This window comes from Melospiza melodia, chromosome 30 (genome assembly GCF_035770615.1).
Source record: "Melospiza melodia melodia isolate bMelMel2 chromosome 30, bMelMel2.pri, whole genome shotgun sequence".
In the NCBI taxonomy this organism is placed as follows: Eukaryota; Metazoa; Chordata; class Aves; order Passeriformes; family Passerellidae; genus Melospiza; species Melospiza melodia.
The window spans coordinates 1,783,335-1,809,659 of NC_086223.1; the positions used below are offsets into that span (position 1 = coordinate 1,783,335).

At 55.1% G+C, this 26,325-nt stretch overlaps 1 protein-coding gene across 2 annotated transcripts; it reads left to right on the forward strand.

Moving 5' to 3' along the window:
- On the forward strand, nt 1-26,325 carry LASP1 (LIM and SH3 protein 1). Of its 2 annotated transcripts, XM_063178706.1 has the most exons (7): nt 1-179; nt 5,503-5,597; nt 14,266-14,350; nt 19,410-19,517; nt 21,829-21,979; nt 22,979-23,082; nt 23,750-26,325. In XM_063178706.1, the coding sequence occupies exons 1-7, from the start codon at nt 111-113 to the stop codon at nt 23,921-23,923; spliced, it is 786 nt and encodes a 261-aa protein (XP_063034776.1). In that variant the 5' UTR covers nt 1-110; the 3' UTR covers nt 23,924-26,325. The 2 variants fall into 2 exon arrangements, with proteins under 2 accessions (XP_063034776.1, XP_063034777.1); XM_063178707.1 differs by lacking the exons at nt 1-179; nt 14,266-14,350 and having other exon boundaries at nt 5,517-5,597.

Sequence of the window (26,325 nt, forward strand, 5' to 3'; positions counted from 1 at the left end):
GCGACATCGCGGGCGGCGGCTCAGTGGAAGAAGCAGAAGGCGGCGGAGGCGGGTGGGAGTGATTTTTTTTTTTTTAATTTTTTTTCCCCCCTCCACGCGAGTTTTCCGCCATGAATCCCAACTGTGCGCGCTGCGGGAAGATCGTGTATCCCACGGAGAAGGTGAACTGCTTGGATAAGGTGAGCTCCGCGGGGTGGCACGTGGGGACCCAGACAAGGATTTGGGGTTTTTCCCATAGGATCGCCTCTGCATGGGGTGGTTTTTCCCCTCACCCTCGTTCCCTGAAGGGTTTACCATGGGATCTCGTTGTTTTGGGGGATCTCCGGTAGGATTCCAGCCTCCCTCCACCCGCGGGTGGCACTTCCTTATGGACGCGGCTGTCCCCCCGCCCTATTCCCGGGAATATTTCCACGCTTCCCGCTCCAAACCCCGCTTTTCCCGGGGGGATTTACACGCTGGATCCCTTCCTGGTGGGACCCCAGGGGATCTGGGTTCCTCCCACCCCCATTTCCCGGGGGTATTTCCATGTTCCCCCACCGTGTCCTGGGGGTCCCTGGAGCCCCCGGTGTCCCCATGGTTCCCAAGGGGAGGGGACAGGGACGGAGCTCTTTGCCCTGGGGGCTCCGGCAGCATCCCCAGCTCTTCCTTCCATAGCAAATATTTCTGTTTATTGCAATATCTCCCATTCAAAGGCGGCACATCCGTGTGGAGGCCCAAGGAAAGCAACAGTTAACGCTTCCCTGAAACCGGCAACCTCATCTGGTTTCCATTATCGAGCTTTTTCCCCCTTTTTTTTTTTTTTTTTTTTTTTCCTCTTCTTTATTTTTTCCAAATCTCCCATCCCAGTTTCTACTTCCCTGTTCCAAAATCCCATCCCTCCACTCCGGGGCTGCCTCCCTTAACCTGGAATATTTTTTTGGAGTAGTTTCCCCTCAAAACCAAAGCTCTGGTGGAAGCTGGAGGTGGGGAAGGTGATGGTGGGGCTCCATTCCCGCTGCTCTTCCCATGGGATTTCCTTTACTCTCCTCCCCCTTCTCTCCCAGGCTTCTGGGACAACCAGTTTAGGGACTAAAAAAAGTAACTGGGAAAAGAACACTCCGCTCTCCAGCGGCATTCCTGAGCTCCGGCAGACCCTGTTGCTCGCATTTTTAAGGGATGATGCTTCTTCCTGAGGCCGGGAATGGCTGGGAGCTGAACTATCACCCCTAAATCCTGGGATTTGGGGCTCTGAGTGACTCTGGGCCCTGGGAGCCTCCAGGAGCTGCTGGGTGTTGGGATTGGGGACAATAGGAAGGGAAAAGGGGTTGGGGGCATAACTGGAAGGGAAGGGGGGTTTGGGATTTGTGGATATTTGGAAGGGAAAAGGGTTTGGGGGATGTGGATAAAAGGAAGGGAAGAGGGGTTTTGGTATTCTAGGTATTTGGTAGGAAAAGGGTTTTGGGGTTGTAGATATTTGGAAGGGAAAGGGGTTTGGGGGATGTGGCTAAAAGGAAGGGAAGAGGGGTTTTGGGATTGTGGATATTTGGAAGGGAAAGGGGTTTTGGGGATGTGGATATTTCAAGGGAAGGGAGGGGTTTGGGATAACTGGAAGGGAAAAGGAATGCTAAGGCTGGGGATGTTTGGAAGGGGAAAGGAGTGCAGAGATGGGGGATATTTGAAAAGGTTTGGAGATTGTGGATATTTGGAAGGGAAGGGGGGTTGGGGATAATTGGAAGAGAAGGGGAGTGTCAGGATTGAGGCTGACTGGGAGGGAAGGGGGCTCCCAGGATTGCCGGCAGGGAAGGGGATGAGCTGTGGCTCCCTGGTGCTCCTGGGTTCTCTGAGCTCTAGCAGAGGGTGTGGGGGGCTGGAGAGGCTCTGTTCCAGCTGTGGGAGCCGGCAGGAGCCCGCAGTCACCATCTTGTCCCTCCTCGGGCTCCTCAGCCACTTCCTCTTCCGAAGAGCCAGGGCTCGGCCCGCTCGTGGTGCGGCTCTCCCCGCCCCGGAGCGCCTCCGGCTGCCCTTTTCCCGGAACGCTGCCCCAGTTCCCATAAAACCGTGGGCAGGCCTCGGAGTGCCTCTGGCCCTGCTTGGAATTCCTGTGTCCCTGCTTTTCCTGGCCCTTGGAATTCCTCGGTCCCTGCTTTTCCCAGACCTTGGAATTCCTCTCTTCTTCCTTTTCTTGGCCCTTGGAATTCCTCTGTCCCTCTTTTTACTGGCCCTTGGCTACAGTCTCTCTGTCCTTGCTTTTCCCAGCCTTTGGAATTCCTCTATTCCTCCTTTTCCTAGCTCTTGGAGTAGCTCTCTCTGTCCCTGCTTTTCCTCTATCTCTGCTTTTCCCAGGCCTTGGAGTTCTTCTGGTCCTGCTTTTCCTGACCCTTGGAGTGCCTCTGTCCCTGTTTGGAGTTCCTCTATCTTTGCTTTTCCTGGCCCTCGGAGTTCTTATGTCCCTGCTTTTCCCAGCCCCTGGAGTCCCTATCCCTGTCCCTCTCCTGTCCCTGTTTTTCCTGGGCAGAGTCCGAAAGGCAGCCGGGGCTGTGCTGGCAGCATGAGGGCACAGCCCCAACTTTGGGATGTGCCTTTGCTCCCAGAACCAGGGGAAACCCCACTTCCCTTTGGGATTTATGGAAAACCCAGAGTGTCACCACCTCCCCACAGCCCCGACCTGCCCCGAGTGGCTTTGGGGACATCGCTGTCCCTGCCCCCACGGGGGACAGTGCCACTGCTGGCTCTGGCTTCCGCAGGGGAAGTGACACCCGAGGGCTGGGCTGGGCTCACCCTGAGCCGAGTCTCACCCTGGGCTCATCTCCTTCAGCCCAGGGGGTTCCTCTGGGTGTTATCCTAAATCCTGGGGTCCCCGTGTTGTGGGGTTTGTCCCCCTGTGTTATGGGGTTTTTGCTCCCCAGATTATGGGGTTTGCCCCAGGTATGGTGCAAAGGCTTTGCCTGGTGGGAAAAGAGAAGATGAGGCTGCCCCTGGATCCCTGGAAGTGTCCAAAGCCAGGCTGGACAGGGTTTGGAGCACCCTGGGACAGTGGAAAATGTCCCTGCCCCATGGCAGAGTGGCACTGGATGAGTTTGAAGGTTCCTTCCATCCCAAACCATTCCATGATTATAAATCCAAGGAATCCTTCATTTCCCCAGCATGGATTACCTCTGACCCACTCACCTGGATAACCTGGAAAGTTTTAGAGCTGTTTTCCTTTATAATCTGTGATTTTCCACTGAGGTTATGTTGGTCAGAAGAGTTTCCAAAATGTGCACACTCAGAACTAAAATCCTGTCCAGCCTGCTGGGATGTGGGGTCACCTGGGATCCCCTCCAGGCTCAGGATTGGGAAGCACAGGGAGTTCATCCTCCCCCAAACCCCATTTGGATCCTGTCCTCTTTCCAGAGCGAGCAGAACGTTCCTGGAAGCTGAAATAACTCCTGCTCCCCTGTGTCCAGCCCTGCTCCAGCCTCCTTTTAGTGCTGCCTCAGATTTTGTGGATCCAGCATTAATTCCACTCCGTCTGTGAGACAGGGAATGTGGCAGCGAGGCTGAGGACAGGGAAAATGCTCCATGGGTGCTTCCCAAAGGATCCCAGATCCTAAATCTCTTCCCAGGTCCCTTGGGAAGAGCCTTGGGGTGGGAATGGCCGTGCTGAGCAATTTCTGGTGGGAACTGGGGCAGGAACATGCTGGGAATGCTCTGGGATGGGGGCAGAGCCTGCCAGAGTCCTGCTGTGGGGTGGGATTGGGATCAGAGGGATCTGCTGCTGTTCCTGGCTCTGGGTTTGGGGCTGTTCCCTGCTGAATCACAGGGATCTGCTGCTGTTCCTGGAGCTGGATGGAATTGGGATTCTTTCCCTGCTGGATCAGAGGGATTTGCTGCTCCTGGATTTGGGACTGGGGTTTTTCCTCTGCTGGATCCCAGGGATCTGCTGCTGTTCCTGGATTTGGGACTGGGGTTTTTCCTCTGCTGGATCCCAGGGATCTGCTGTGGCTGTGCCAGATCCTCCTGGGAGCTGGGACATTCCTTGAGGAGAAGGCTCTGGGGTTGTGCTGCCTCTCAGTTTCCCCCCTTGCAGATCCACAGTGCCATCCCTGGCAGCTCCTGAGCCCCAAAAACTCAGGATCCAGCCTCTCATCCATCCTGCAGGAGCCCAAAAAACTGGGAAAGGGGCAAAACCAGCCTGGGAAGGGATGGAGGAGCAAAGCCCCTGCAGCTGGAGGAACAAATCCGTGTCTGAGAGCAATTAAAAGGAGGAGAATTGTCCTCTCCAGGGCTGAGTCACGTCCCCAGAGCCTGGCAGTGTTTGTGCACGGGGTGTGGCACCTGGGGAGGTGACAGCAGGGCTTGGTCCCTGCGGGGACACAGATCCAGGCTGGCCTTGGAGAGGGAAATCGGCTGCTTGAAGGGTTTAAAGTGGAAATCCCGGCAAAAAGCAGCAGCTGGGCACTCTGGGTGTGATGGCTGAGTGTTAAAAGGCACTTGTCTGTGCTCTAATTAGTGCTTGGAGCTGCTAATTGGGGTTTTGGTGGAGTTTTGCCTGATTTTTTGGGGGGTTGACCTAGGGCAGGACTGAAGGTTTTGCTCCAGGCTGTGCTTTCCCTTTTTCCCTGCTCCAGGAGGAAATTCCCATTCCTCTCTGAGCCCCGGGAATTCCCACAAATCCCCCTGGAAAAGTGGAGTCTGGACTCTGGCAGGACATTGAACTCGGTCTGTGCAACCTCAGAATGACAAAATCAGAATATTTTTACTCCCAGATCATCAAATCCAACCTTTAACTCCAGCTCTGAGCTGTCCTCAGGCCCCTCTCAACTCAGAGCCAAGTGGGAATAATTTCTTTAGGAGGAGCCCTAAAAAAGAACCTTAAAATTCTCCAATTTAGGGTTTGTCACAGCCCAGGGTGTGGGGTCAGGGTCTGGCTTTTTGGGGTTGTGTCTTTCTTGTGGATCTGTGTCTGCTTCCCATGAGAACCTTTTCCTGCTTGGCTCGTGCAGCCTCACCTGACCTGCTCTTCTGGCTGGCACCGAGCAAAGAACAGCAATAAAATAAAATAAAAAACTAAACCCAAAGCAGCAGCTTTGAATCTTCAAACACAGCTGTTCCCTCTGCTGTGGTGTCACTTGCAGCAGGAGCTTTTCCTAACCATGAATTCTTGGATTTATGGGAGGAAAAAACCTCCCCTGGCACTTGGGAAGATCAGGAGAGATGGGATTTTATCCTGAATTAACCAGGATATTCCCTGTGCTCATTTAACCAATTTTTTTTTTCATTTATCCAAAAGGATCCTGTTTTCTGCTCCCCTTTCCTGGCTGGTCCTGAGCTCTGTGGACCCAAAATATTTCTTAATATCTAAAAAAGAGCTTGGAAATCTCATTTTTGTGCCTGCTCCTTATGCACTGGCAGTTCCTAGAAGGAAAATTTGCTTTTCCTGGGGTCACAGGTGGCACTGCTGCCATGCTGGGTGGGAACTGTGGGGTTCCAGCAGGGTTTTGGGATCCCTGGTGCTGATGGTTGGGGTTTTCTGTGTTGCAGTTCTGGCACAAATCATGTTTCCACTGCGAGACCTGCAAGATGACCCTGAACATGAAGAACTACAAGGGCTACGAGAAGAAGCCCTACTGCAATGCGTGAGTGCCTGTTCCTGGGGCCTGCTGTGGGGAATCCCTGATTTGGGGGTCTGCTGGGGGATTTTTCTGGGGGATTCTGCTTTAGGGTTTCTCCTGTGTGGGATCTCTTCCTGTGGGGGGGATCCTCCTGTGTGAGACCCTGCTGTGGGATCTTCTGTTCTGGGAATCCTCCTGTGTGGGGACTCTCCTGTGGGGCCCACTGGGGGTCTCCTGTGCTGTGGGGATCATCCTGTATGGGGGGTCTCTCCTGTGGGGGATCTACCTGTGGGATCTGCTGTGGGGCCTTTTGTGGGTCTTCTTCTGTGGGGGGCCCTCCTGTGAGGATCCTCCCATGGGATCTCCTGTGGGGTCCACTGAGGGTCTCTCATGTGGGGGATCTTCCTGTGGGGACCCTCCTATGGGAGTGCTCTCCTGTGGGGACCCTCCTGTGCTGTGGTGGGGGTGTGCTCTCCTGTGGGGTCTCTCCTGTGGGGGAATCCTCCTGTGGGGTCCACTGGGCCTCTCCTGTGCTGTGGGGATCCTCCTGTGGTGGGGGTCTCTTCTGTGGGGATCCTCCTGTGCTGTGGGGTCTCTCCTGTGGGGGAATCCTCCTGTGGGGTCCACTGGGCCTCTCCTGTGCTGTGGGGGTCTCTTCTGTGGGGATCCTCCTGTGCTGTGGGACCCTCCTGTGGGGCCTTTTGTGGATTTTCTGCTGTATGGAGTCTCTCCTGTGTGGGGGTCCCCTTCTGTGGAGGACCCTCCTGTGAGGATCCTCACATGGGATCTCCTGTGTGGGGCCCTGTTGTGGGGATTCTCCCATGGGATCATCTGTGGAGTCCATTGAGGGTCTCCTGTGCTGTGAGGGATCTCTCCTGTGGGGGACCCTCCTATGGGGGTTCTCTCCTGTAGGGATCCTCCTGTGCTGTGGGGGAATCTTCCTGTGGGGTCCACTGGGCCTCTCCTGTGCTGTGAGACCCTCCTGTGGGGCCTTCTGTGGATCTTCTGCTGTGTGGGGTCTCTCCTGTGTGGGGGTTCCCTTCTGTGGAGGACCCTCCTGTGAGGATCCTCCCGTGGGATCTCCTGTTGTGGGGACCCTCCTGTGGGGTCCATTGGGCCTCTCCTATGCTGTGGGGTCTTTCCTGTGGGGAATCTTCCTGTGCTGTGGGACCTTCTGTGGATCTCCTGTGCTGTGGGGATCTCTCCTGGGATCTCCTTCTGTGTGGGATCTCCTCCTGTGTGGGGCCCTGTTGTGGGGATCCTCCTGTGGGATCCTCCTTTGGGACCTCATGCTATGGGGGATCTCCTCTGGAGTCTGCTGTGGGGTTTTGTGGGGGATCCTCCTGTGGGATCTCCTGTGCTGTGTGAGGGTCTCTCTTGTGGGGTTCCCTCTGGGGGAATCTCCTCTGCAGATTTTCTGTGGGGTCTCCTGGATATTCCTCTCTCAAACTCCAGTCCTTGGGCTCTGTGGGACACCCCAAGTTCTCCAGGAGCAGGAATTCCAGAAATTCTGGAATTCCTCCAGAAATTCCCTCTGTGCAGGGAACAGACCCCGAAATTCCCTTTGTGCAGAGCTCACTAGGCCAGGCTGGGCTGGGTGCAGCCACCTGAATTTCCTGGCAGGGAAAGAATCCCAAGGTAAATAAACCTGGGAGGTGAAATCCTTGGTGTGGGGGATGGAGGCAGGGCAGGGTGGAGCAAGAGCTCAGGGTCCTTTTTTTATTTCCCTTTATTTTTTTTTTTTTCTGGGCCCTTTTTTTCCTTGAGCCCTTTTTCCTCTGGACCACTTTTATTTTCTGGGCCCTTTTTTTGTGGGGGATCCTTTTTTATTTTGGTTTTTTTTTTTCCCTGGGTCTTTTTTTTTTTTTTTCCTAGGTATTTTTTTTCTCCTGAGCCTCTTTTTTTTTTCCTTGAGCACTTTTTCCTCTCTTTTTCCTCTGGGCCCTTTTTTTCCTGGCCCTTTCCACCTATTCCTGACCACTGAATGTTCCCTTCCAACCTTTATTTTTTTTTCCCTTATCCAGAAGGACCCTGTGTACCCAAAATGCTTCTTAATATCTAAAAGGCAGCTTGAAAATCCGATTTTTTTTTTTAGCTGTTCCTTATGCACTGGCAGTCCTTAGAAGGAAAATTAGAGAATATAATTAATGTAATTAATTTCTTAGTGCTGGATTAGGGTGGTCTGTTCACAGGGTGCTTTAAAAATGCTGATCCTGACAAGATCCCTGTAGGAGTTAGGGAATTCCAGGGTGGTTTGGATGAGAAGGGACCTTAAATCCCATCCAGCCCCATGGGCAGGGAGACTTTTCACCATCCCAGGGTGCCCCAAACCCACCCAACCTGGCCTGGGATATTTCAGGGATGGAACAACCTGTGAAAGAGCCTCACAGGGGGGAATTTCTTCCCAATATTCCTGATTTTACTCTTAAAAGTTTTTACTTTTGCTCTTTAAATTTACTCTTCTGAGTTACACCGAAAGGAGAAGTGGTGAGAGCAGAGCTTGGCCAGACCCTCCCATTTCCGTGGGGGTTTTTTAGGTGTTTTGTTTTCTTGCTGGGGGTGGCTGTGGCTTGTCCAAAATCCAAAAATTCAGCTGGGCTGAGAGGAAATTTATTAAATTCCAATTTGGGCAGGGAATGGCATTTCTTGGGGGGGTCTCACCGGGGTGACAATGCAAATAACTGGTTGAAAATAAATTTATTTATTTGTGAGGGAACAGCACTGTTGGAGCTCCAGTTTTTTGGGGGAAAAGCAGGAAATTTTGGGGTCTTTTTGGGAGGGATGTGTGTGCTGAGGCAGGTGGGCTCTGCTTTTGGGGGAAGGGGGTGATGATTTTGGGGTGTCCTGGCAGAGCTGAGCCCCCCGAGCTGTTCTGAGTGTCCTGACCCAAAATTCCCCACCCTGGCCCTGTGGGATTTGCCCATCCCCAGGCTTAGGGTCCTGTTCTGGTGCTCTCCCTGCCAGGGAAGTGGGATAATAATGGGAAATTCCTGACATTCCAAGGAGTCTGCGCAACCTCGGCTCCTCACCCCCTCTCTGGGGGCTCCCTTTGATGCTGCTGCTGCTTTAACCCTTCCCAGCCCGACTCTCAGCACAGAAACTGCCCCTAAAAATCCTTTCTTCTTCCCATTTTCCTGGTCTGAAAGCAAAGGGAGCAGCTGGAAGCTGCCGGAGGATTTCCCAGTGGGTTGGGATGTGGAAAAAAGGGAAAATTTCATTTGGGGATTTGGGGTTGGTTCTTTCTCAGCTGCTCCCCAGGAGTATCCTGGGACAGCAGAAACTCCAGCAGAGCTGTGCCTGGCTGGGGGACATCCCAGGAGGAGCTCAGCCTTCCCAAATTTCCTGCATTTGGAGGGAAAAATGTCCTCTGATCCAGGAGGAGGGGGTGGAAAAGCAACGTTTATCCTGGCAGGGAAGAGGCTGCTTCTCCAAACAGGGTCCTCTCTGTTCAAGCCCGTGGCCCCCTGCCAAATTCCTGAGTTTCTTTCTTGTGGGAGAAGCAGGAGGAAAGGAAGAGGGCTGGGCTTCCTCCTGCCCTGCCATAATTCCAGCAGAAGCCTTTGGGAATGGCTGGGTGGCAGATGGGACGGTCCCCAGCCCCCTCCCTGTCCCCTCCCTGTCCCCAGCTGGGCACTGGCAGGGACTGGTGGCTCACTGGAAGGGACATTCAGGGCTGGGCTGGGCTCCTGGCCTGAGCACTTGGAGCCAAAAGTGGGAGAAGGGAAAATCCAGGGAAGTCTGAGACTTTTCCCAGATGAAAAGTTGGATACAAGAGGCAAGGGTGGAGTTCCGGCTCCAGTGCTCCGAAAAACACATTTTATAGAGATTTTATATCAAATATACACTTTATAAATACATTAAAATATTTTTATGTTTATTATATATTTTATAAATATTTTTTAATGTTAAACTTGCTATGCTGAGGCTGAGGGATTGGGATTCCTTCCCTGCTGGATCCAGAGGGATTTGGTGCTCCTGGATTTGGGATTGGGGTTGTTTCCCTGATCAGAGGGATTTGCTGTTGCTCCTGGATTTGGGATTGGGGTTGTTTCTGTGCTGGATCAGAGGAATTTGCTGTTCCTGCTCCTGCATTTGGGATTGGGATTCCTTCCCTGCTGGATCAGAGGGATTTGCTGTTCCTTGAGCTGGAATTGGGGATCCCAGGGATCTGCAGCTGGTCCCAGATTTGGGATTGGAGTTGTTTCTGTGCTGGATCAGAGGAATTTGCTGTTCCTGTTCCTGGATTTGGGATTGGGATTCCTTCCCTGCTGGATCAGAGGGTTCTGCTTGCTGTTCCTGGATTTGGGATTGGCCTTGTTTCTCTGCTGGATCCCAGGGATCTGCTGCTTCTTCTGGGTTTGGGATTGGGGTTGTTCCCTGCTGGATCACAAGGATCTGCTGTTCCTGCCCCTGGATTTGGGATTGGGGTTGTTTCCCTGCTGGGAATTGGGGGTGAGATTGGGGATATGGGATGGGATGGGATGGATCCTGCTGCACCCAGAGCTGGTGAGCAAATCCCCAGTCCCATTGCTGGCCCCAGACCAGCCCTGGGATCGGCCTGGCCATGGGTTTGGCCTCTCCTGGTGCCAGCCAGGACACCGGGACAGATGCTGGGGAAATCCTGTCCTCCACAGAGCAGCTGGCCCAGCCACCCTGGAAACCCTGGGAGGATCCCAGCCCTCCCCTGTGCCCATTCCCGGTGGGATCTCTGCAGCCTGGGGCTGATTTGGGTGCTGACAAAGGCTCGGTTTATTTTTTAAGCTCGTCCCCCAGCCCTGTGAGAGGCAGGATGTGACCTCGGAGCCTCCTGGCAGAGCACAGCCAATTGCTCCCTTTGTTTAACTCTGCTCTGCTGAATCCTCCCCCAAATCGTTCCCAAATCCCTGAGCCAGCTGGGGGGGTGCAGGGACAGGGAGTGTTTGCATCCAGAGCTGCTCCTGGGTGCCAAAATCTGCTTTAAAACCTCAATATAAGCAACACTCGGAGCTCCTGAGGTTTTTTCCAAGCACTCACATCATCCATGGGGTTTTTTTTGGGGATCAGATTCAGGGTTGGGGATGCAGGGTCTGCTCCTGGGGCTCCCAAATCCCATCAGGATCCCATCAGGGCCATGCCAGGCTGCACTCCCAGGAGGTTTTAGTGGGGTTCCAGGATTTATCCTCGTTTCCAGCTTGGGAAAAGCTCCAGAGGCAGCAGCTCATGTGTTGCTGGTTGGGATGGGAGGTTTTTTTGGGGGGGAACGCTGCCTTTAGGCCAGGGATGGAATGGGATGTGAGTTTTGAGAAATTCACCTCCATCTGGAAGTGGGATTGTTCCAAACCCCTCTCCTGCTGTGGGGTGGGGAATTTGGGGAATACAGATCCCATGGAAGCCAGGCACAGTGCTGCTGTGGGGAGGGAGGTCTGGATTCACTCCCTGACATCCCTGTGGAATTTCCCTGCCTGGGGAGGTGCAGGAATTGCTGGTGGCCCCCAAAAGAGCCTTCACCACCCATGGGGCTGCCGGGAGCAGGGGGATCCTTCTCCTGGAGGGATGAACTTCATCCCCTGGGAATTGCTGGGTTCCTAATGAGGGAGGGATGAACTTCATCCCCTGGGAATGGCTCTGCTCAGAGGGACGAATTTCCATCCCCCAGGAATTGCTGTGCTCAGCCCCCTCCTTCTCCCAGAGAGATGAATTTCCATCTCCAGGGAATTGCCAGGAGGAGTGAACTTCCATCCTCATGGGAATTGCTGTGCTCAGCCCTCTCCTTCTTCCAGAGGGATGAGCTTCCATCCCTGGGAATCTCCATGCTCACAGGGATGAATTTCCCTCCCCTGGGAATCTCCAGGCTCACAGGGATGAATTTCCCTCCCTGGGAATCTCCAGGCTCACAGGGATGAATTTCCATCCCCTGGGAATTGTGTTCACAGGGATGAATTTCCCTCCCCTGGGACTCTCCATGCTCACAGGGATGAATTTCCATCCCCTGGGAATCTCCAGGCTCACAGGGATGAATTTCCATCCCGTGGGAATCTCCAGGCTCACAGGGATGAATTTCCATCCCTGGGAATTGTGTTCACAGGGATGAATTTCCATTCCCTGGGACTCTCCACGCTCTCAGGGATGAATTTCCATCCCCTGGGACTCTCCACGCTCACAGGGATGAATTTCCATCCCCTGGGAATTGTGTTCACAGGGATGAATTTCCATCCCCTGGGACTCTCCACGCTCTCAGGGATGAATTTCCATCCCTGGGACTCTCCAGGCTCACAGGGATGAATTTCCCTCCCCAGGAATTGCCGGGCTCAGCCTCAGCCCGCCCCTAATGCCGGCGCCAGACGGGAGCTGAGCCCGGGGAGATTCCTCTGACCTGATTTAGCAGCGCCACAAAAGCTGCCTGCTCTGGGCTGCTGGCAGCAGGAGCTGGGGTTTTGTGGGGTTTTTTGGGGATTTTTTGGGGTTTTTTTGGGGTTTTGAGGGTGGGAAGGGGTCCCTCCCACTGCGGGGATGCTGCCTGTGGGGCTGTGTTTGGGGTCCCTGTGCTGCTGTTGTGTGTGGAATCCTGAATATCCTGAGTTTAAGGGACCCTCAAGGACCATGAGGCTGACTGCTGCAGAGAGATGGAGGGATGGGTAGAGGAGTGGATAAAGGGATGGAGGGATGCCAGCAGTGAGGAGAGACCCCAAAGTTCCCCACCCAATCCCCCCTGGCTGCCTGTTAGCTCCATTCCTAAGATCTCCCTGCTCCTCTCCATCAGTCCCTGGGATAATCCCTGTCTGGCCGCTGCTGGGGCTCCTCACACCCACCCCGGGCACTGCAGCAGCCACAGCAGCACCAACCCAGCGTTCCCAACACCCACCAAAATCTGGATCCCACCCCAGATTCCATCCCGGATCCCCCTCCTCCAGCCTTGGATTCCCCAAGGGCTGAAACACCTTCTCCACAGGGACCTGGGGAAAAGCAGTGCCCGGTCCTGGGGCAGGATCCCAAATCACAAATTCCTGAAGGGCTGGAGCTCCTCCTCCCCAGGGAACTGATGGAAAAGCAGTTCCCAGTCCTGGGGGAGAATCTTGAGTTTTGTTCATCCCATACCCAGCACAGACTGCTCCCTCCTGCCTGCTAACTCAGGGCTGAGCAAAAGCCGCCTCAAATCCTTGCGAGATTTCCTCAAAACCCAAAGGAAACCTAATCCCAGCTTCATCCCTGGCTGTCTGCTGCTCCCCCAGGCTGGGCTGGAGCAGGGCACAGCGCTGCATTCACTCCAGCCAGGCTGCTGGTTGTTGTTTTCTGGGTTGTTTTTAATTCCCTCCTCCTCCTCCCGTGGTTTCCCCGTTCTCCTGGGCTGCACAGGGATGGATTTCTGCCTTTCCCAGCCCTCCCGGCCAGCAGTGCCTGATCTCCTCCCTGTTATCAGCGCCCAGGGTAGTGATGCAGTTGCCATGGCAATGGGAGATGCTGGCTGGCAGATCAGGGATGGTGGGGCCAGCAGGAGCAAGGGGGGTCATTGTTCCCCTGGAATTGTCACTGGTGAGGCCACCCCCCAGTTTAGGAGGGGCTGGAGAGTGTCCAGATGAAGCAACGGGGCTGGTGAGGGGTCTGGAGCACAAACCCTGTGAGGAACCCCTGAGGGAGCTGGGGGTGCTCAGCCTGGAGGAAGGAGACTCAGGGGTGCCCCCATCACCCTGCACAGCTCCTGAAGGGGCTGGGCTCTGTCTGCAGGCACTGACACACCCAGAGCACACAGCCTTGAGCTGCACCAAGGGAAATTTTGGGTTGGATATCAGGGAAAAGTGTTTGACAGAAAGGTGAGAAAGTTCTGGAATGGAGGTGGTGGAGTCACCATCCCTGCAGGTGTTTAACAAAGCCTGGATTGGCACTGGGTGCCAGGGTTGAGTTGAGGGATTGGATCTGGGTTGGACTCGATGATCTTGGAGGTCTCTTCCAACCTGGTCATTCTGGGAATTTTGGGAATTCTGGGAATTTTGGGACTGGGGAGGTGGTGGTGGAGTGACCATCCCTGGGTGTGTTTAACAAAGCCTGGATTGGCACTGGGTGCCAGGGCTGAGTTGAGGTGTTGGGGCTGGGTTGGATTCAATGATCTTGAAGGTCTTTTCCAACCCTGTGATTTTGTTTTTCTGTGGATTCTGTCAATGCTCCGGGCTCTGGCTGAGCTGCTCTGCCCTTGGCTGGGCCGGGTCCCTCTCTGTGCCTTTCCTGAGGGATGTTCACATTGGGAATGTTGGATAAAAGCACTGCTGAGCCACAGGGAAAACCCTCAGGGTTTGTAAAAACCCCGGGCAGAGGTGCTGGGAATCACCTCAGAGGGCTGGGAATGCTCTGGGATTCCCAGGGGGAATTCATGATTTGGGAATTCACATCTGCTCCAGGTCAGGTTTCCTCCCAGGGCATTTCCTGGGAATTCTGGGGCATGGAAGGCCCTGCCAGGCTGGGAATGCTCCTCCTGCTCCAGGCAGAGCTGTGGGACCAGCTCTGGCTCCTCAGGAGTGGGACAAAACCCCTGGAATGTTCTTAGCACTTGAGTGTGGCCCTTGGGGACACCGGTTTGGGGTGACACAGTTGGGCTCAATGATCCTGGAGGGCTTTTCCATCCTGAATGACTCCACAATTCCATGAATTCCGTGGTGGGAATTGCTCTGCTGTGCCTGGGCAGGAGGGGACAGTGGCGTTAACCCTTTCCTTCCCTCTGCAGACACTACCCCAAGCAATCCTTCACCATGGTGGCAGACACGCCCGAGAACCTGCGCCTAAAGCAGCAGAGTGAGCTCCAGAGCCAGGTGAGCCCCCCAGATTCCCAAAATTCCCATGGGGAAAACCCGCCCTGAAAACCTTTCCCCGTTGTGTTTTTGTTTCTGTGTTCTGGGATTTCTCTGGGTGCCCCTCAAATTCCCATGGGAAGAACCCACCCTGACCTTTCCCTGTTATGTTTCTGTCTCTCAGGGTTCTGTCTTTTGGGATTTCTCTGGGTGCCCCTCAAATTCCCAAATTCCCGTGGGAAGAACCCACCCTGACCTTTCCCCATTGCATTTTTGTCTCTAAGGGTTCCATGGCTTGGGTATTTCTGTGCATTCCCTCTCCAGAGGGGCCCTTTCAGCCCTGAAAATTCCAGGATTTTCTGGGTGCTTCCCAAATTCCCTTGGGAAAAACCCATCCTGACCTTTCCCATTTCTGTCTCTGAAGGTTCCATGCTTTGGGATTTCTCTCTTCCAGCCTTGGAATTGACACTTCCAAGTCCATTGGAATTCCATGATTTTGACAATTCCATGATTCTCTGGCTGCTTCCCAAACCCCTCTCTCCTAACTCCTACTACATCTTTCATAATTCTACTTCTCCAAAGTATCTATACTCTCATTTACAAAACCCTCCTTTAAAACTTATTTCTAATTTCATTTCTCTCTCAACAATATCCATAACATATCCCATAACATTCCCAAGTCAACGTTTCTTATCTCAAGAGCGTTTACACGCAGGTACAAACTTTGTAAACCTGTCAAACTTTAAAAATTTCCTACAAATCCATTCCCAAACCCATTCCAAATGTTTCCTGTAAACCCGAACCTCTCAGGGCTTGGGAGAACAAACAGCTGGGAAGGGAGCAGGGCTGGGCTGGAGGAGAATTCCTGATTTTTCTGGGAAGGGCAGAGCCTGTGGGACAGAACTCTGGGAAAAGGGATGGGAGCTTCAGTTTTGCAGGAAAACTGCTGGAATTGGGGGGTGTGAGGCTGCCTGGAGCACCAGGAGAGGCTGAGGGAGATGGGGAAGGGGCTCAGCCTCTGGAAAAGGAGCATCAGGGGGGTCCTTCCCAATCCCTAAAATCCCTGGAAGGAGCCAGGTGGGATTCAGGCTGTTCCATAAATTGTCAGGATGAGAGGAAACAGCCTCATGTTGTTCCAGGGAAGATTTAGGGTGGAAATCAGGGGAAAAAAACCATTCCCTGGAAGGGTTGTGAGGCATTGCAAGGGGCAGTGCTGGGGTCACCATCCCTGGAAATGTCCCAAACCCAACCTGGGCACGTGGGTTAATGGTGAACTGGGGCATGCCTGGGCTCTGAGCCCACAGAGCTTTTCCAGCTGTGACAATTCCAGGTTTTCCTGGGCTCTGGCTGTGCTGGAGCATCCCCTGAGCCGTGCTGAGAGCTTTGATGTCAGCCCTGCTCACGAGCTGAGCTCACTGTGCTGGAAACAATCCCACCCAGAGGCAATCCTGTGTGCCAGGAGAGCTCATGGGGCAGCTCCCTGGGATTCCTGCTCCCAATTCCCTTTTTGCCTTGGAAAAGGGGCACTGGGACAGCCCAGGGTGCTGGCAGCAGGGCTTGATGCCTCTCCTGGGCAGGGATTTTCCCTGATGGGTTTTTTTTTGGGATTTTTTCCCTGCTGTTTTCTGGGATTTTTTTCTCCCTGCTGCTGTTTACTGGGATTTTTTCCCTGCTGTTTTCTGGGATTTTTTTTCTCCCTGCTGCTGTTTACTGGGATTTTTTCCCTGCTATTTTCTAGGATTTTTCTTCCCTGCTGTTTTCTGAGATTGTCTCTGCTGGTTTTTGGGATTTCCCTGCTGTTTTCTGGGATTCTTTCCCTGCTATTTTCTGGGATTTTTCCCCTGCCGTTTCCAGCCTTTTTTTTTTTTTGGGATTGGGATCAGATCCCTGCCTGCTGTGCTCTGAAGGATGCTGTGACCTTCTTCCTTCTCCTCCCATCAGCCTGAGAGCGCCAGGAGCGGAATCCTTGGATCAGGAGGAGGAGGGGGGAGCATGGTGGGGAGCCTCACCTGCAGCACCAGGACCCCAAAATGGGGTCCCCAGAGCTCAGCTTTTGAGCTTTTGTCCCCAGAGCTCAGGCTCCAAGCTGGATTTGTGTCCACGCAGCAGTGACAGGGACAGGGGGGGTGACAGGGACAAGGGGACACCGTGGCTTTTCCATGGCAACCACGGAGCTGCTGCTGCTGCTCTGGAGGCTCCAGGCTTTCCCTGGGCTGTTGTTGATGGCAGCAGAGCCAGGGGAGGGGGTTGAGCTCTGCCTGGGGGGGGACTCACAGCCCTGAAGGAAGGGAGGGTGGAGGGGCTCTTGTTCCGTGGGCTGGGCACCACAGCTCAGCCCCTGTCACCACGTCCCCTGTGCCAGGTGTGCCCAGCTCCTGGGGCCTGCCAGGCTCAGGGGACACGGGGGTGACAGGGATGGGACACTGGGCACCTGCAAGGGTGGGGTGACAGGGATGGAGCTGGGGTGGGGTGACAGGGATATGGGGTACAGGGATGGAGCTGGGATGGGGTGACAGGGATGGGACACTGGACGTCCACAGGAGTGGGGTGACAGGGACAGGGTCCTGGGCACCCACAGGGATGGGGTGACAAGGATGGGACACTGGGCACCTGCAAGGGTGGGGTGACAGGGATGGAGCTGGGATGGGGTGACAGGGACAGGGTCCTGGGCACCCACAGGAATGGGTGACAGGGATGGAGCTGGGATGGGGTGACACTGATGAGGTGACAGGGATATGGGGTACAGGGGTGGAGCTGGGACGGGGTGACAGGGATGAGGTGAGTGACAGGGATATGGGGTGCAGGGATGGAGCTGGGGTGCCTCAGGGGTGGAAGAGCTTCCTGCAGGGCAGGGCCAGGGGCTCCTCAGGGTCCCATTCCCAGCAGGATGAGCTGCAGAGGGGATTTCTGTGGGTGCTGGGCAGGGGGAAGCTCTGAGGGGTGGGAGAGACCCTGCAGAGAGGGGCTGGGAGGGGTGGGATACAGAAAGGGAGGGATGCAGGAGGGGTGGGATATCAGAGATTTGGGATCCAGGAGGGAGGGGATATGCAGGAGCTTTGGGATAATGAATGGGGGCATATCAGAGGTTTGGGATCCACAACAGGTGGGATATCAGAGGTTTGGGATACAGGAGAGAGGGGATACAGGAGGTTGGGATGTTGGAAGTTTGGGGTAATGAATGGGAGATATCAGAGATTTGGGATCCAGGAGGGGTGAGATACAGGAGGTTGGGATGCAGGAGGTTTGGGATAACAAATGGGGGGATATCAGAGGTTTGGAATCCAGGAGGTTGGGATGTAGGAAGTTTGGGATAATGAATGGGAGATATCAGAGATTTGGGATACAGGAGGTTGGGATGCAGGAGGTTTGGGATAATGAATGGGGGGATATCAGAGGTTTGGGATCCAGCAGGGGTGAGATACCAGAGGTTATGGGGTAGGGTGACAAGGATGAGGAGCTGGGTGGGGGTAACAGGGACAGGGATGGGATGGCAATAATGGGACAATGTGCTGGGCACCTGCAGGGATGGGGTGGCAGGGACGGGGTGACAAGGACAATGAGCTGCAAGGATGGGTGACAGGGATGGGACACTGGGCACCTGCAGGGACAGGCTGGGTGGCAGGGCCAGGCCACAGCAGTCCCGTGTCACTCCTCTGTCCCCTCTATTTGTGTCCCCAGGGAGGCGCCTCCCGTTCCGCTCACGGGAAGCTGCTGCATAATGATGTCCTGGCAGGCCAAAAGTGTCCCCAAAGTGCCACCCTGGTGCCCACAGGCTGCTTCTCCCAGCCCACGTGTGGCAGGGAAATTGCAGGTTCCCATCCTGGGGCTCCTTTTCTGGGCTTTTCCTGGGGGGGGAGCTTGGGCACTGCCCTTCCTGCCCCAGGGTCCCGTGTGGGGGTGGCAGTGCCACTCCTGTCCTGACCCAGTGTCACCTCATGCTGGTGGCAGAAAGGGGAGGGTTGGATGTGTGAAGGGATTTTAGGGTTTGATGTGTGAAGGGTTTTTTTGAAGGTCTTTTCTGGCTCCCTTTGGTAACCCATGGATGCACTCGGAGTCACGGCATGGAAGGTGCAGCTCCCCCACAGGAAAATTAATTGTGGGGTTAATTAATTTGTTAAATTATTCTCACCATCATCATCATCATCATGGGGATGCTGCCAGGTGGCTTTTTAGGGCTGAATTCCTGTGTCCTGAACATCAGCAAGGGTGAAAAACCAAGGGAGATGGAGCAGGGTGGGGTTTAGGAGGGTAAAACCAGGGGATTTATCAGGGGATCTGTCCTCCCTTGGGATTGGCAAGAGCTCAGCGATTCCTTGTGTTTCTTGCCTCGGGGAGTTCTAAGGGATGTTTAGGGATGTTCAGGGAGCCTCAGGGATGTTTAGGGATGTTCAGGAATGCCCAGGGAAGCTCAGGGATGTTCAGGGATTCACTGGGGACGCTCAGGAATGTTCAGGAGTGCACCGGGAGGCTCAAGGAGGATCAGGGATGTCCTGGGATGCTCAGGGATGTTCAGGAATGTTCAGGGATGTGCAGAGATGTACTGGGATGCTCAGAAATGTTGAGGGATCCTCAGGAATGCTCAGGGAGGCTCAGGGATACACGGGGATGCGCAGAGATTCACTGGGGATGCTCAGAGATGCCCTGGGATGCTCAAGGAGGCTCAGGAATGTTGAGGGATGCACTGGCAGGTTCAGGGATGCCCTGAGATGCTCGAGGATGTTCAGGGACGCTCAGGCATGTGCAGGGATGCCCTGAGGTGCTCAGGGATGTGCAGGAATGCTCAGGAATTCGCTGGAGATGTTCAGGAATGCTCGGGGACGTGCAGGGATGCATGGGAATGTGCAGAGATGTACTAGGATGGACAGGGATGCTCAGGAATTCACTGGGAATGTTCAGAGAGGCTCAGGGATGCACTGGGATGTTCAGGGATGCATGGGGATGTTCAGGGAGGCTCAGGAATGTTGAGAGAGGCTCAGGGATGCATTGGGAGGCTCAGGGATGCTCAGGGGGTGCCCCTGGGCTGGGCTGTGCCCTGTCCCTCCTCTGTCCCCTCTCAAACCCGTTTTCTGCCGCCCCCCAGATCCGCTACAAGGAGGAGTTCGAGAAGAACAAAGGGAAGGGATTCAGCGTGGTGGCCGACACCCCCGAGCTGCAGAGGATCAAGAAGACTCAGGATCAGATCAGCAACGTGAGTGGCCTCTGTCCCTGCTGCGACACCGCCGGGGAGCGGGGAGGGGACAGCTGGGACAAACAGCCCCGGGGGCACAGGGTGCTGCAGCCCTGGCACGGACCAGCCCCCCCTCACCCTCTGGCAGCGTTTCCAGCAGCTCCCGAGCCTGGCTGCCAGCCCGGCTGGCCCTGACCCACTTAGGGAGCCGCAGGCACAGCGCTGTCCCCGGGGCCTGGGGAGGTGGGGCCGGCCCAGCCCTGCCCCACAACGGCCTCGGGGTGGGGACAGCCTGGGAATGGGGCTGGGGACACGTGGGGACAGCCTGGGAATGGGGCTGGGCCCCCCTGGAATGGGGCTGGGCACGGCCTGAGCCCGTCCTGGGGCTGTTCTGGGGCTGCTCCTGAGGCTGTTTCTGATCTGGGGCTGTTTCTGATCCTGGGGCTGCTCCTGCTCCTGTTCTTCTTCATGGGGCTGTTCCTGCTCCTGGGGCTGTTCTGGGGCTGCTCCTGAGGCTCTTTCTGATCCTGAGCCCATCCTGGGCTGTCCCTGCTCCTGTTCTTGTTCCGGGGGCTGTCCCTGATCCTGGGGCTGCTCCTGAGGCTGTTTGTGATCCTGAGCCCATCCTGGGCTGTCCCTGCTCCTGTTCTTGTTCCGGGGGCTGTCCCTGATCCTGCTCCTGTCCTGGGGCTCTTCCTGCTCCTGGGGCTGTTCCTGAAGGTTGTTCCTGTTGCTGAGCCCATCCTGGGGGCTGCTTCTGCTCCTCTTTTTGTTCCTGGGGTTGTCCCTGTTCCCAAATCTGTCCTGGGGCTCTTCTTGGGGCTGTCTCTGCTCCTGGAGCTGTTCCTGGGGCTGTTCCTCATTCTGAACCTGCCCTGGGCTCTTCTTGGGGCTGTCTCTGCTCCTGGGGCTGTCCCCGATTCTGAACCTGTCCTGGGGCTCTTCCTGAGGCTGTTCCTGATCCTGAACTTGTCCTGCTCCTGTCCCTGCTCCTGGGGCTGATCCTGATGTTCCCGAGGCCCTTCCTGGTGCTGTCCTTTGTCCCTTATCTGTCCCTGCCCATTCCCAGCTCCCAGTGCCCTCCAGTCCATCACTGTTTAACCAGGGCACATTCCCAGGCTCCAGCTGCTTCCCGGTGGGAATGCACTCATTAACAGCAAGGAGTTAATTGGTAATTTTTACCCTCGCAGCCCCGTGGTTGGGTTGACCCTTCCCTCCTGTGTCCCCCTGGCACTGGGGGTTGCACACCAGGATTCCTGAAGGGGGTTTTGCTCCGTGTTCCCCTGGTTTGGGAGGTGCATCTGGGGCTCAATCTCATTCTGAAACAATTCCTCACAATTCCTCACTCACCCACAGGGCTCAGGAATCTCCTCCTCTCCTGTCCTGTGTGTGCCTGGGATGCTCTGAGCAGAGGGGGAGTGGGGAAGGAGCCCCTGGGATTTGCTGGGGTGGCAAAAAGAGCTGAGCTGGCATGAGGGGAAGGATCCAGAGCCTTCAGGCTGGGAAAGCATCGAGTCCATTAACCCAGCACTGCCTCACCAGCAGCCCATGGGCTTTTAACCCTTCCAGGGACGGTGCCTCCCTTTTCTGAAGGAATTCTCCCCAATTTCCAATCCAAACATGCCCCGAGGCTGTTACCGTGTCTCAGCCCTTCTTCCCTGGGAGGAGCTGCTGCAGCAGGGCCATATTAATTATTTTATCATTTAAATTCTGTTTTACACATTTTTTTTTTAATCTTGACATTTTTCTTTTATTTTTGTCAAATAATTAAATCGTATACCCCTACATTATCCAAATCACTTGTCATCAATACACTTTCAATTAATCTTCCTCTGTATTTCCTAGTATCAAAAATAATGATCAACCATCATCAATACACTTTCAATTAATCTTCCTCTGTATTTCCTACTATCAAAAATAATGATCAACCATCATCAATACACTTTCAGTGAACCTTCCTCTGTATTTCCTAGTATCAAAAATAATGATCAACCATCATCAATACGCTTTCAATTAACCTTCCTCTGTATTTCCTAGTATCAAAAATAATGATCAACCATTATCAATACACTTTCAATTAATCTTCCTCTGTATTTCCTAGTATCAAAAATAATGATCAACCATCATCAATACACTTTCAATTAACCTTCCTCTACATCTCCTGCTATCAAAAATAACGCTCAACCATCATCATCCCTACACAACCATCCCCAAACAAACATAGAGCTGGCCCCCCTCCAAAAAGCAAACAAAAATACAAGCCATGGTGATAAATATCAGCTAATCGCCCACCGAATTTTGCACATCCCTGAGCTGTGTCCCCTCCCTGCAGATCAAGTACCACGAGGAGTTCGAGCGGAGCCGGATGGGGCCCAGCCCCAGCGAGGGCTCGGAGCCCGAGCGCCGGAGCTCCCCCGAGAGCGGCGCCTACCGGAGAGCGGAGCAGCCGCAGCAGCAGCACCACGGCCAGCCCGCGGCCACAGGTGGGGTGGGGACAGCCCCGGGGCTCCTCTGCACCCCCCGCGGCCCAAATCACGGGGTGGGATCCAGCCACGTCCCAGGGCAGGATCCTCTCACATCCCAGCCAATGGATCCACCCAAATCCCAGTGCAGGATCCTCTCACATCCCAGCTCATAGATCCACCCAAATCCCAGGGCAGGATCCATCCTTCCCTTCACATCCCAGTGCAGGATCCACCCAAATCCCAGTTCATGGATCTGCCCAAATCCCAGTGCAGGATCCACTCAAATCCGAGTGCAGGATCCAACTTTCCCTCCACATCCCAGTGCAGGATCCACCCAAATCCCAGTTCATGGATCCAGCCAAATCCCAGTGCAGGATCCAACTTTCCCTCCACATCCCAGTGCAGGATCCAGCCAAATCCCAGTTTGAGGATCCACCCAAGTCCTAGTGCAGGATCCATCCTTCCCTCCACATCCCAGTGAATGGATCCACCCAAATCCCAGTGCAGGATCCACTCAAATCCCAGTTCATGGATCTGCCCAAATCCCAGTGCAGGATCCACTCAAATCCCAGTGCAGGATCCTCTCACATCCCAGCTCATAGATCCACCCAAATCCCAGGGCAGGATCCATCCTTCCCTCCACATCCCAATTCATGGATCCACTCAAATCCCAGTGTAGAATCCACCCAAATCCGAGTGCAGGATCCATCCTTCCCTCCACATCCCAGTGCAGGATCCACCCAAATCCTAGTGCAGGATCCACCCAAATCCCAGTTCATGGATCAACCCAAGTCCTAGTGCAGGATCCATACTTCTCTCCAAATCCCAGGGCAGGATCCACCCAAATCCCAGTCCATGGATCTGCCCAAATCCCAGTGCAGGATCCCCATTCCCTCCCCATCCCAGTGCAGGATCCCCATTCCCTCCCCATCCCAGTGCAGGATCCCCATTCCCTCCCCATCCCCGTTCCCATCTCTTGTCCCTGCCAGCCCAGTTCACCCCCCTGTCCCTCCCCAGTTTACCAGCAGCAGCAGCAGCAGCAGCCGCCTCCATCCCAGTCCTACTGCTACAAGGAGCCAACTCCGGCCTCCTCACAGCGCAACGCCCCGGCCGCAGGGGGGGTGAGTTCAGCCAGACCCCCAAATCCCCACCCCAGAGCTCCCTCAGCCCCCCACTCCCACCCTGGGGATCCCTGTGCTCTCTCAGCCCCAGGAGAAGCCGTTTTGGGGGGTTTGGATGCTCAGTTTTGGGGCGTTTGGATGCTCAGTTTGGGCACTGAGACCCGCCCAGGCCCAGCTCCCAGCCTGTCCCTAGGAATGGGCTGTGCCAGTGACCCCCATGTCCCCTGGGGCTGTGACAATGATCCCTGAGGCTGTCACAATGTCCCCAGGTCCCCCTGGGGCTGTGACAGTGTCCCTGTGTCCCCTGGGGCTATTCTGTGTCCCATGGGGCTGTGACAATGTCCTTGTGTCCTCTGGGGCTATTCCATTACCTCCTGGGGCTGTGACAATGATCCCTGAGGCTTTCACAATGTCCCCCTGTCCCCTGGGGCTGTGACAATATCCCCATGCCCCCTGGGTCTGGGACAATGTCCCCCTGTCCCCTGGGGCTTTTCCATGTTCTCTGGAGCAATTCCTTGTCCCCTGGGGCTGTGACAATGATCCCTGAGGCTTTCACAATGTCCCCCTGTCCCCTGGTGCTGTGACAATGTCCCCATGTCCCCTGGGGCTGTGACAGTGTCCCCCTGCCCCCCGGGGCTGTGACAATGTCCCCGCGGTGTCCCCACAGAAGCGTTTCCGTGCCGTCTATGACTACAACGCGGCGGACGAGGACGAGGTGTCCTTCCAGGACGGGGACACCATCATCAACGTGCAGCAGATCGACGACGGCTGGATGTACGGCACGGTGGAGCGCACGGGGGACACGGGCATGCTCCCGGCCAACTACGTGGAGGCCATCTGAGCCCTGCCCGTGTCCCCTCCTGTCCCCTCCCCACCCTCCGAGCCGCGTCCCCGTGTCCCCTCCGGCTCCGGTTTCGGGGATCAAAGCTCCAGGGCATTTCTCCTCCTGTCCCTCCTGTCCTTCCTGTCCTGCCCTCCCGGGAGCCACCGGGATGCCAGGAAAGGGAGGGAGAGGCCAAATTCAGGACCAAATTCCCCATGTGGGGTGGGGGAAGCAAAGGGGGGCTCCCCTGGGCTCGGGGTGGGCTGGCAGCTCCCCCTGCTCATCCTGCTCCTGGCTGCCCTCAATCCTTCCGTGCTCGGAGCAGGAAAGTTTTGAGCTCAAATCTCCACAAAACCTCTCAGCTCTGGCTGCTCCTGCCTCGGGCTGGGCTGTCCTGAGCCCTCCGGAGCAGCAGCAGCCCTGGGGCTCGTCCTGGCTGGAGGGCTGGGCTGGGATGAGCTCCCTTGAACTGGGATGAGCTCTCCAGACTGGGATCAGGCCCTCTGGACTGGGATGAACCCCTCCCTTGAACTGGGATGAGCTCCCCAGACTGGGATCAGGCCCTCTGGACTGGGATGAACCCCTCCCCAGACTGGGATCAGCCCCCCTGGACTGGGATGAACCCCTCCCCAGACTGGGATCAGCCCCCCTGAACTGGGATGAACCCCTCCCCAGACTGGGATGAGCTCCCCAGACTGGGATCAGGCCCTCTGGACTGGGATGAACCCCTCCCTTGAACTGGGATGAGCTCCCCAGACTGGGATCAGGCCCTCTGGACTGGGATGAACCCCTCCCCAGACTGGGATGAGCCCCTTGAAGTTGGGATGAGCTCCCCATGCTGGGATGAGTTCTCTGGACTGGGATCAGCCCCCCCTGAACTGGGATGAGCCCCTTGAAGTTGGGATGAGCTCCCCATGCTGGGATGAGTTCCCTGAACTGGGATCAGCCCCCCCAGGCTGGGATGAGCCCCCCAGACTGGGATCAACCCCACTGAACTGTGATCAGCCCCCCAAACTGGGATGAGTCCCCCCCAAACTGGGATCAATCAGCCTCCCAGAGCTCCAGCTCACTCTGGGGGTCCCCCTGGGGTTGAGCCTTTTCCCCTCACCCAGAATTTTCCTGCTTTTCTCCTCCTCCTCCTGCTGCTGCTGAGTGCTGCCACCCCTGTGGGCCCGTCCCGGGTCGCTGTCCCCTGGGTGCTGTGACACCCCCAGCCAGCCCCAGCGCTGGTGGCAGCTTTTTGGGACCACTTTGGGGTCGTGTCACGGACCAAAACATCGAAGCACGTCCCTGTCCCCTTCTCCTCTGGGCTCCCGGGGGGGATCGGGATCGGGATAAACTGGAACTGGGCAGGGAGGAAGGAGCAGGGACCTCCAGAGGGTCCTGGGAGGGCCTGGGGCAGTGGGGGTGTCCCCCTGCCAGGACCTGGGACAGTGGGGGTGTCCCCCTGCCAGGACCTGGGACAGTGGGGGTGCTGTGGGGCCAGGAGGCTCCCAGGGGGCGGCTCCACCTTTGTTATTCCCACTGGAAAATCAGGAATTGGGGACCAAAGCAGAGTGTGAGGCGTTCCTGGGAACACCTCCCTTCACTGGGGGCAGAGTCACGCTGGGAACGGGGAGTTGTGGCTGCAGTGGGGTCGGGGACAGGGATTTGGATTTGGGGTGGCAGCAGGGCAGGATGGGCTGCCCAGGGTGGGAATCCCAGCTGGTGCTAAAACAGGGAGCACAAGGGCAGGGGGAGCCTCCTCCTCCTCTCCCTGCTGAATCCTCTTCGTAATCACGTTCTTGTCTGGGAATGGGGGGGGGGGGAGCCTCAATGTGAATAAACCCTTTTTTAATGGACCAAATAACACAGGAAATTCCCTTTTGGGATACAGATCTTTTTTTAATCCTCCCTCAAAACCATTGTCCCTAAATTCTCCCCTCCCATGCTCCTTTCCACCCCCGCCATGGGAAACAAACCTCTTACTGCTTGATTTCTGCCTTTTCTCTCAACTTTATGCACTTTTTTGCCTTTTTTTTTTCATAGCTGAAAAGCACCTAAACCTGTATTTAAAAATAAATAAATAAATAAATGAGTTAAAAAAAATTACAAGGAAGAAGAACGATTAAAAAGCTGAATAATTGCTTCTCATCACGTGTAAAATAGACCTCGTCCATCCCAGCTTCCCTGGTTGTGTCTCAGTGCTGAGCTTAGAACGTGTTTTCCTTGGGATCCGTTGCTTAATTGGGGTTTTGTCCTTGTGTCCTCCTTCCTGGGTTGAGCACCCACCAGTAAAAAACAAAACTTTTACCAAATGATTTGGCCTTTTTATCCAAAATAAAAAAAAAAAAAAAAAAAGAAAACCCACGGAATGGAACAACCTGACCATCGATTCTCTTGCTGGTTTACTCGGATTGAAAATAAAAGTTTAATTTTTA